General features: G+C 56.3%; 3 protein-coding genes across 3 annotated transcripts; 1 reads left to right on the top strand and 2 right to left on the bottom strand.

The window, feature by feature from the left end:
* Positions 1-105: 105 nt before the first annotated feature.
* PG985_006989 (uncharacterized protein) lies at positions 106-1,539 on the top strand (the record flags this gene model as incomplete). Its single annotated transcript, XM_066826758.1, has 1 exon — positions 106-1,539. One exon carries the CDS (start codon positions 106-108, stop codon positions 1,537-1,539), a length of 1,434 nt encoding a protein of 477 aa, XP_066686365.1.
* Positions 1,540-2,279: 740 nt separating this feature from the next.
* Positions 2,280-5,615, bottom strand: PG985_006988 (uncharacterized protein; the record flags this gene model as incomplete). The annotated part of the gene is made up of 5 exons (XM_066826757.1): positions 2,280-2,417; positions 2,526-4,037; positions 4,098-4,694; positions 4,785-5,214; positions 5,515-5,615. 5 exons carry the CDS (start codon positions 5,613-5,615, stop codon positions 2,280-2,282), a joined length of 2,778 nt encoding a protein of 925 aa, XP_066686364.1.
* A 1,889-nt stretch (positions 5,616-7,504) lies between these two features.
* On the bottom strand, positions 7,505-9,607 carry PG985_006987 (uncharacterized protein; the record flags this gene model as incomplete). Its single annotated transcript, XM_066826756.1, has 1 exon — positions 7,505-9,607. One exon carries the CDS (start codon positions 9,605-9,607, stop codon positions 7,505-7,507), a length of 2,103 nt encoding a protein of 700 aa, XP_066686363.1.
* Between the last annotated feature and the right edge of the window lie 569 nt (positions 9,608-10,176).

Here is a 10,176-nt window from a genome sequence, read left to right as displayed (position 1 = left end):
TGGAGTGCTAACCTTTCCGTCTTTCCGCAGGATGGCATGGGTGAAGGCCGCATCGGTTCACCACGGTCACCAACCCGTCCCCACAGTATGCGTCGCCGACAGAGCATGCAGGTCCTCGAGCTCGAGTCCAGGGTCGAGCAATTGATGGCAGAAAATCGCGCACTCGCCGAAGCACGACACTACGCCGAGTCCCGTGGCAACCAACGCGCCGCCGTCACCGTCACGGAACGAGACGCCGAGATTGAACAGCTGCGGAATGCCCTCGATGGGCTGACGAAAGAAGTCCAGCGATTGACCGAAGTCAACACGGGTCTGAACAGCGCCAATGCACAGCTTGCGAATCAGCACAATGACCGATACAGCAGGCTACAGTCCCAACACACTTCTGCCGCCCAAGAGCTGCAGCAAGCCCGCGGCCAATACGACCAGACGCTGCGTGAAAAGGATGCCGAGATTCAGAATCTGCTCCAGCAGCTCGACGCCACCAAGCAGCAAGTCAGGCTTCTGCAACAGCAGATCCTGGCCGCCAAGCCTCCCGATACCGAGTTCCTCCGGCTGAAGGACGAAGACCATTTCGACCACCGTTGCCAGCAGCTGTGCGCCCATGTTCAGCAATGGGTGCTCCGCTTCTCCAAGTTCTCCGACATGCGCGCTTGCCGCTTGACCAGCGAGATCAACGACGAGAAGATCATCGACAGGCTTGACAACTCGATGCTTGACGGTACCGACGTCGACGAGTACCTGAGCGACCGTGTCAGGCGTCGCGACGTCTTCATGTCCATGACAATGAACATGATCTGGGAATTCGTCTTTACGCGATACCTTTTCGGTATGGATCGCGAGCAGCGACAGAAGCTAAAATCACTCGAGAAACTGCTCTCGGAGGTTGGCCCTCCACAGGCTGTACGTCAATGGCGTGCCGTTACGCTTACCTTGCTATCAAAACGGCCCGCCTTTGGCAACCAGCGCAATGACGACACCGAGGCCGTTGTGCAGGCCATTTTGCAAACACTTTCCATGATTCTGCCGCCCCCTTCCAACCTGGAGGACCAGATTCAATCACAGCTCCGTCGCGTCATGCGCGAGGCTGTGGATCTGTCCATCGAAATGCGCACCCAGCGAGCCGAATACATGATGCTACCGCCGCTGCAGCCTCAATACGACGCCAGTGGTGACATTGCTGACACGGTCGTCTTCAATGCAGCGCTCATGAACGAGCGATCAGGAGGCTCAACCTCGAATGACGAATTCGAAGCTCAGGGCGCTCTTGTTCGCTCTGTCCTATTCCCCCTGGTAGTCAAGAAGGGAGACGACAACGGGGTGGGTGATGACGAGATCGTCATCTTCCCCGCTCAAGTTCTTGTTGCCAAGCCAAGGCAGCCAGCAGCCCGCATGGCGACACCCTCATCTGAGACCGGTGGCGTACCTCTATCACGGGGAGCTACGCCCTTGTCAAGAAAGACTACCCCTTCAGTGCTCGCTAAGAGCGTTGCAAGTATGCCAATGTCCCCACGCCAGTCACCCGTGGGCTCCCGATAAGAGTGTTGTCGAATTTTAATAAATTCGCATTAGACGTACGTGGCTCTACATTTATGTTGAACGTGAAGAGAAGGAGCCCCTTAGAGGTATATGGATGAAGACGCGCTAGTGTTACAAACAAAAAGAAAACGGATCGGTAGAGGGAAGGGGGTCCCTGGGTTGATCGAAGCGCACAGTGATTTCGATGTTTTCATTTTCGCTATTTTTCATTTTTGCTTAATCGTGTGCAAAAAAAGTTCCGTTATGATATCCGGATCTGGAGTTTGGGCGGGTTTGGTTTGGCTTCATGGGACTTTTCATACCTCACTCACATAAGGGGCTTCTCCTCTTATTGTCTTTTTCTAGTCTACATTAATGAGACACGATATTTCATTGAATTGGCTCTTTTCACGTATTGAAGTCAAGCCCAGTTGTTGGCACACTGTTGAGCATCCATCCACGTACGCGGTGCATTTTGCCAGCTTCTAATAACCCCCGCCGCAGCCAAGAATTTGACAATGGGTATATCCACGAAGACCGTGAACCTGCATTCTATACCTCTATTAACGAACCTTGACAGTCTACGACTGTCAAGGCATTTGGTTGTCTTCCAGACCTCGTATGTGAGTCAAAGGTCATCATCCATCATGCCCTTCTCTTTGGGCACACATCTCCCGCCCTATATCTCGAAGCAAAACAGTACCTGTAAAAACGTGTGACCTGTAATGTGACCCTCGCCTCAACAACACAATGATATACTTTCACTGCATCACAGGTGCTTCGGCTCCGCCTCCCCCATCAATCAATCCCATCCAGAGCAACGAGTTGGGGTCATTGTACCCCTGAATGCTGAACGCGCCTGTATGGGGATCCTGGGGAAACAGCATCGTCATGGTGTCCTGTGATGTTTGGTTAGTCGGGAATTAAAAATGCTAGTAGTGATTGAGAGAGCTTTTTATCCGACAAATGACGTAGGCGGGTGGACGGATGAGCGAGATCTTGCTTACCCAGTCGATAGTGTCCATGATGCTACCCCCGACGGTGGTGGTTGGCAATGCCGCTGCTCCAGCCAGGGATGCTGCGGCCGCTGCACTGCTGCGGCCGCCGCCGGCACCGCCACCTTCGACGCCCCCCATTGCGTTCACGGTCTGGGCGTGTCCCACGCTCGACGTGTCGCTGCTCCCGGGGCTCTCGTGGTTTGGCGGGAGACTGTAGAGGACCTGTCCGTCTGAGACGCCCGCGAATTCCATGGGCGGCGGTGGTTGATGGTGCAGCGAAACTGCCGCCGCGGGGTGCGGTGGTTGTGGTACCGACGGTGTATGGCGATCCGGCTCCGCCTTTGTTCCGCTGTTGGTGTGCAAGAACAGCGAGGAAGACGACGGTGGCGCTTGATGGTGCTGCTGCGGTTGTTGTTGTTGTTGCTGTTGTTGTTGTGCCTGCTGTACCTGCTGAATATGTTGCTGTTGCTGTTGCGTCTGGTGGTGCTGGTGGTGATGCTGGTGTTGGTGCTGGTATCCCGCTGCTGCTGCTGCTGTCGTAGCAGTTGCATAGGGAGAATTTGAGGGGGGCTGTTGCCCGGTACCGGCGAGGGCGTTCTGGGCGAGGGCGGCGCGGGCCGTGTTGGTGGGACCGCGCATCTTGCGCAGGCGCATGTAGACGGCGGTCTTGCCCTGGATCTCGGAGAGGAGGTGGACGCCCTTGGCCTCGGGGGGCAGGCGGCGGTCGAGGCCGAAGACGTAGTCGAGGCAGGTCCAGATGCGGTCGGCGTCGCGGGAGCCCGGGCGGTAGTAGACCTCGGTGGCGAGAAGCAGGGCGATCTGGTACTGGAAGTAGGCGCCGAGGTACCAGGCCCAGGGCCGGAAGAGGGGGTTGGTCTCAAGCTGGATGGCGTGCTCGACGATGACGATGCCGGAGCTGACGAGCAGGGAGCTCAGCTGGGCCGGCATGGGGTGGGCCGCGTTGGAGTGGTAGGGGTGCAGCACCATGGCGTGCAGGCGGTACGTCAGCAGCGACATGACGCACTTGGCGTAGCGCTGCGCCGGCTGGCCCACGTCGAGCAGGTGGTCGTACTTCTCCGACATGCGGCGCCGGAAGTTCTCAATCTTGGCCAGCACGTCCGTCAGCGAGATCTTGCGCAACTCGAGCCGCCGCCGGTCCAGCCAGATGATGCGCATCATCTCGTTGATCTCGAAGCGGATCAGGGCCAGCGTGTTGGTGGTCCAGTGGTCCGCCGGCTCGGGCGGCATGACGGCGCGCGTGAGCTGGTCCTCGTTGCAGTTCACCGGCAGCTTGGTGTCGTAGTCTTCACGCCGTATGACTGGCTTCGGTCCCTGCGCCTCGCAGGTCCTGATGTCCAGAAAGCACAGCTGATGCCAGACCAGACGGCGCACGTGGGTCTCGAGGGGCGTCAATCCGTACGCCTCCCCATCGCGGTGCAGGCCCATACACTCGGCCATCCTCACGGCTGCCCCTACAAGGACTGAGTGGGCTCTCGAGACTTCTGCTCGGCACAGCGGCAGCTGTTTCCCACTTCAGCAAGCAACCCATGACAGAAACTTTTGAATTGGAAGTTCACTCACCATGTATATAATAAAGGCCTGCATCGTTTCCATTTTGGTGGTCCTCAGGAAATTGGCCTTGCTCAGCGCCGTTTCGGTTCCCATCTTCAGACTGTGCACCCAGTTCTCTTTAGCGAAGCCGCCCAGCTCGCGCACCGCATCGTTCTCGTCCATGGCGACGGCGCCGCTGAACAGGGCCGCAAACACGATGGCCTGGGCCGAGGCGCGCGGCTCGTACAGGCCCGCGTCCACGACGTTCCAGAAGGCGGCGTACGTCTCCTCGAGGGACGCCCGCTGCGCGCACGTCGCGATCGGGTGGACCGACACAAAGTACTGCCGCAGGAACCGGTCCGCGTACTCGCGGCAGGGCAGGAAGGTGCTAAGCGAGGGCTGCTCGATGACCTGGCTGAAGAACAGGCCGCTCGTCGGGGCGATGTACTGGGCCCCCGGCCGCAGGAAGTCGGGCATCGAGATGTCCGAGGCCCCGCCGTCGGACATGCTGTCAAGGCCGGTAGGTGGACCCAAGGCCGGAGACGGCCCGCTCGGCAACGATACTCCGAAGGGCGACCGGGGTGTTCCGGCGTGGGAGCGGTACTGCCCGGACAGACCGGCCGAAATCTGCGACAGTGGCGTGGGTTAGCTAATCCTTGCACGACGACAAGTAGAAAGAGCACCAAGGGGGCAAGGGGCTGTTCGCATATCGCTCACCTCTTCCGAGATGCGTGGTCTCGACAGCCCGCCTATCCGCTCGGTGATGCGCATCCTCCCGATCTGGATACCCAGGTCGATCATATCGTCGGCGCCATCGGCATCGTCCTCATAGGTCAGGTCCAGGGCGGCGAGCGGCGTCGACTCGAGGTAGCGCTCCTCGTCGGCATCCTCGTCGCCGATCTCGTCGGCCAGGATGCGCTGGCCCAGGGCGCTCCTCTGCGTCGTGGCGGCGGCCGACTTGGCCACGTCCCGCTCGAGTTGGCGCTCCAGGGACCCCTGCTTCTCCTTGATCTCGGCGAGGCGCAATTGGCTCGCTTCGTCGAGCCGGGGCCCGATGTAAAGGCAATCGCGCGCCGCCTTGAGGCAGTTGACGCACGACGGCGACGTCTTGCTGCATTTCAGCTTGCGCTTTCGACATTCCAGGCAGCTTTATCATTTTCTGGCCTCTTCCATTTTGTGCCGACGCTGTGGGGATTACCAACAACGGGAGCAAGAAGCTCAAACTAGATCGAGTCTTGTTTTGATCAACTGCAGCCGTTGCTGATTATTCCCCAGCGACATGCACAAAATGAAATTGGCGGTATGTGTTAGTGAGGCATGGCCAACATGGTCTGACAAGCAAAGCAGGTGTGGGCGAAAGAAGAAGAAAAAAAAGCAAGCAAGGACGGCATGGGGGGGAAGCGAACGGGGGAAAAAGAAGACGCCAAGCTGAAACCAGGAGGCTTACCTGTTGATCATGCGATTCCGGCGACGGATGGGCTTGAGACCTGCCGGCGCTTTCGGATTGGGCCCGGCCTCGGCTTCGGAGCCTAGACCGGCCTGTTCCATAATTGAATGGACTTTGGAAAGGGGCTGTTGCGGGGATTCAAACAACTTTTTTTTTTTTTTTTTTTTTTTTTTTTTAGATTGGAGGCGGGGGGGCCGGTAGGGGGGGCGGCGGTGAGATCGACCTCTCGTCTATCTCTATCGTCCTCTTCCCTAGCTGCTGGTGCTGGTGCTGGTGCTGCTGCTACTACTATTGCCTCTGTCGGTTCTCGGTTCTCGGTTCCCTGGCCTGGAAGCCCGGTATCTGCGCCGATTGCTTGGCCTTCTGCCACTCTCTCGGTCGGGCGGGCGCGCGCTCTCTCTCGCTCTCTCGCTCTCTCCTGCTGGCGCGCTGGCTTGCTGTTTGGGGGTGCATCCAAGCTCTCATAGGCTCGTTCATTTCGTGGGGATGAGCCTTCTCTCTCTCTCTCTTTGCTAACCCCCCATGCTCATGCTAGATTGCCTCCTTGTAACCGGATTGCTGGGAAACGGCAGGTCTCCAATTTATTTGCAGGCCCAGGCCGTTGGGATGCGAGAATGGGTTGTCGCAGGGCGCTACTACCTGAGATACGGACGTAAAGTCACGATTGGGTGTGGCGGACCATCTGCAAGATTCGGCGGGGATCTCTTTTATATTCTGGCGTGTCCCTGTCCTTCTCTGTCCCCCTCCTGCGGACGTGGGTGGCAGCCAGACAGAATTCAAGCCCCAAGATGCTTGGAATAAGCGAAAGGCCCCAGATGGCGCCCGGTCACTACGAGTAGCAGCTAGCCTGTTCGTTTTCTTTTTGATTTACAGGCTAGTTTTCCCGCGTAGAATGTTTGCCGTTCTTATCTACTTGAACATGGGTCGTGGCTATGGCAAAGAAGCTAACCACACGGATCTGCAGTTTGCTTGTTTCCTGGGCATCTAAGCAGGGTAGTACAGTACTTCCTCGACGGGAAGTTCGGCCAATTTCTCACCTGCCTGCCTGCCCGCCTGCCTGCCAGTCCTGTCTGCCCTGCTAGCAGGAGCCCTGGCACTGGGGAAATGCATCCCTCACTTTGTCCCCAGCACCAAGTACTCCGTAACGTCTGGCGAAAACAGGTAGCTGGGAGTACAGAAGGGACGTAGGGAGCAGCAGGTTGTCACCAGCATTAGTCTTGGGTTGGTGGCATCCATGTCCACCCCGGACTGGGTGTCATCTCGTACTTTCCACCAGCAAGCCTCCCTCCCTTGCCTCATCTCAAACCAAGATGATTGATAATACACTCTTCAACGGACGATTGTCTCGGCATCACGTTTTCTGTCCACCAAGTCGGGCCTTCCGAAGAGAGGCTGACGGTCGGCGTTCAATGGGGTTGTTGCCAGTAGACGAGGCGTCGTGTCCTAGTGAAGACACATTGTGTGGCGCTTGGGTTTTGGGGGAGCGTCACAAGAACCGAATGAATGGCTCCAAAGCAACGGGGGTGCCTCATCGAGATAAGGTAATCTGGCAACAGCGATCGAGGCATCTGGGAGGCTGACTGATACTGGGTGCCCAAAAGGGTCGACAGATCCAGATCCGATGCTTGGTGTTACCAGGCACAAGGACGTAAGGTCGTAAGGTAGTCCCGCCCAAAGCAAGCACCCAACCCGCCAGATCCAATCACGCCTCTGCAAACCCCGTCTCTAGCGAAGCCGCTTGCTAAACCAGCCAACCATCGAAGACCTAGAGCGCTCCAGTCTGCCGTGTAGTCATCTTTACATTGGTTCGTATCTTAAACGTGTTATGTACAATGAGACCTCCAATCGAGGCGCAGTCTGTCGGCCAGACTATGCTATTTCTACCCATCCACGTGCTGAGCTTTGGATTTTGGCCTGAACTGTGACCTGCTTTCCTGGCTTGCACGTCCAATCATGTTGTCTCCCTCGTCGAGAGCGTCATCCCCAAGCGCTATCTGGCCCCATTGGACGATTGGAGCTCAGTCAGTACTCTGTTCTGCCATTGGACAAGCTCCGAATGAGCCGCGCGCGTCTCTTGGAGACCGCGTTCCTTGAACAACACCCTGAAGAACCACTTCAGGCGAGTTGACCGGCCGGGCCGGCTCTTGACTAGATCTATCGTTATGACCTCCCAGAGCGCCTGTAGGCCCTTCGACGATACCTTGGACCCATGTGATCTAATGTAGTTTACGCATTGCTGCACCAATCGAAACGAACATCTGTCTGGGAGGTGACGAGCGCCTGCAAAAGCCACCGCCGCTGCTTCGGCCTTCTGTACCTGTTTGATCCTGAGCTCCTTCTTCTTATATGTGGTTTTGGAGGCTCCGCGACTCCCGCCATACACAATCGCGCGACCCGACCTCAGAGGATACGACCGCCGTATTCGCCGTTTCCGGAATAGTCTGAGCGCTTTGAGGATCCGTTTGTGTTCCAAAGATTTGCTTTGCATCATCGTTTTAAGGACATCCGTGGCAAACTGAGTCCGCCAGAACTTCTTGGAGGCGAAGGTACTCTCGCAATATCGAAAGTATACTTTCAGGGCAAGTGGTGAGTGCCCAAGCCCGACAACAAGATTGGCCAAAGGGGTTGCCTCGTTTTTAACTAGTTTTGTGACGCCTCTGAGAAGATGAAGAATATCCTGCTGGCGGCCCATTCTGAGTAGAAATGTGCATAGCATTTTGATATATCGTGGCTGGCCCGTACGCCAGAAGACAGAGGTTAGTTGGGCGAAGCATTTAGAACTCTGCGCGCCCATGAGCGACGTGTACATCGCCCTAACCTGCTTGGGTGAATAGCAGCTATTCAATCTTCCCAGGAATATCCGTGCGATTTGCTTCGACTTCAAAGGCTCAGCCGCGACGCCCGCCTCTAACAAGACACAGGCGTTGGCGAGGGCCTCGTCGTCGAGGCTGCGCAATCTCGCCAGGACCTGAAGCCAGCAAAAGCGCATTGCGATGTAATTGGTAGACTGGGCACTTTGGGCAAGATCCAGCAGAGCTTCGTCCAAAATATGGCGATGCTCCATGAGCCCGAGATCCTGAATGATACCAGCTAGTTTATTGATTTGCCTCTCATGCGTCCTGTGTGTACTTTGGCTCACTGCTGTCCAAAAATTGTTCAAATTTGCGCGAATGACGACACTCAATGACCCAATGTGACTGCTGGGGATGAGCGACATCAGCCTGGCAAATGTGCGCAGACTGTTGAATTGGAGCTGCGACGCTTCCTGCAGTAACATCGACCAAACATTGTCATTGAAGGGCGTGTCGCCCAGTCTGACGCGTAGAGCTTCCAGTCCATCAATTGACGCCCCGATCAACTGCGCCTTCAAGCGCTCAAACACTTTCTTCTCTTGTTGGATATTCAACGCAAGTGCTGAGCGCGCCAACCCATCTGTCATGGAAGGAACCAGAGAACAAAGCGCCCCAACAGATATACGGCCCTCCAATATACCGTCTCGCAGTGTGTCGCAAAATGAAGAGAAATTGGGACACAACTGTAATGTTCGATCGAGAGAAGCGTCTTGGATCAAGGCATTGAAGCCCAGTTCAATCCAGTCCGCCGAGTCTGTATCAGAACCGAGCGCGGCCGAAGTAGGATCGGCCATGGTGATGGGGATCGCGTCCTGTAAGACATCGGAGGAGGTCGAGATAGATTGTTCAAGCACGCTATCGCTTCGCGGTGACAGCCATGCTACGACTGCCTTCCAAAGATTCCTCTCGGCCTGAACAGTCTGGCGGTTGCGGCGCTCTGTAGGTGGTTTCCATTTCCATTGCGTCAAGTCGGGCAGGTTCTCCAGGTCCCATAAAGGGGCTGATCCGTGAGCATGACCAAAAGTTAGCTCGCCCATCTGCCTCTTGTTCTGTCGTTTCCGGCTCTCCAACGGCCCCGGTACGGAGGAGCCATGGCGTCGGAAGGCTATTCGAGAAGCGGAGCAGTACCGTTCGTATGCTGCCGATAAGGCGCTCTCGGGTACCCATACACAATCATGCTGGCCTAGCAGACGGCGATTGATAGCTCTGCAGCATGTCGACGAAGACTGCGGAAAAGGCATGGGGGGGGGAGGACCCCCGTGGTTGGGGCGACAGACGGGACAACAGTCCGCGTCAGTAATGTAGAATTTTCGTCTCAGGGCACAATATCATTGCAAAGAGATTGCCATTGCGGAATTGACCTATTCCGCAGCAGTCGAAGAGGAGGGGTATGTGGTAATCGGTCAATGAGGCATCCCACCAGAAACAAAATCCCAAAATCTCAATTGACAATTGACCGGGCTATTGCTCTGAAGATTGATCGGAAGCTTGACGTTGGAGCTTTGACCAACCGACCCGAGTCGTGGCTGGATCTCCCCCAACACTAAATTACATATGTGGCTGACGCGACCATACATACCATGGGGAACAGCATATTTCGCCAACAACCATCCACAACCCATCACGATGGATTTGTTGGCCCAGCAAGCTGTGAAGCTTCAATTTGATTCTTGGAGGCAACACGCCGCATATCACTCACATTATTCCGCATACAGCATTGCAATATGCTGTGCTGTCAGATTCTAGACATCCATGCCAGCGAGGCATCACATTGTAGGCCCAAGAGCCATTTCAACAATGGCCGCAGTGC

The sequence above is a fragment of the Apiospora marii genome (assembly GCF_038362585.1).
Source record: "Apiospora marii strain CBS 49790 chromosome Unknown utg000004l_segment0_segment0, whole genome shotgun sequence".
NCBI lineage: Eukaryota > Fungi > Ascomycota > Sordariomycetes > Amphisphaeriales > Apiosporaceae > Apiospora > Apiospora marii.
Note: the sequence above shows the minus strand (reverse complement) of the source record. Positions and strands in the feature narration are given on the sequence as shown.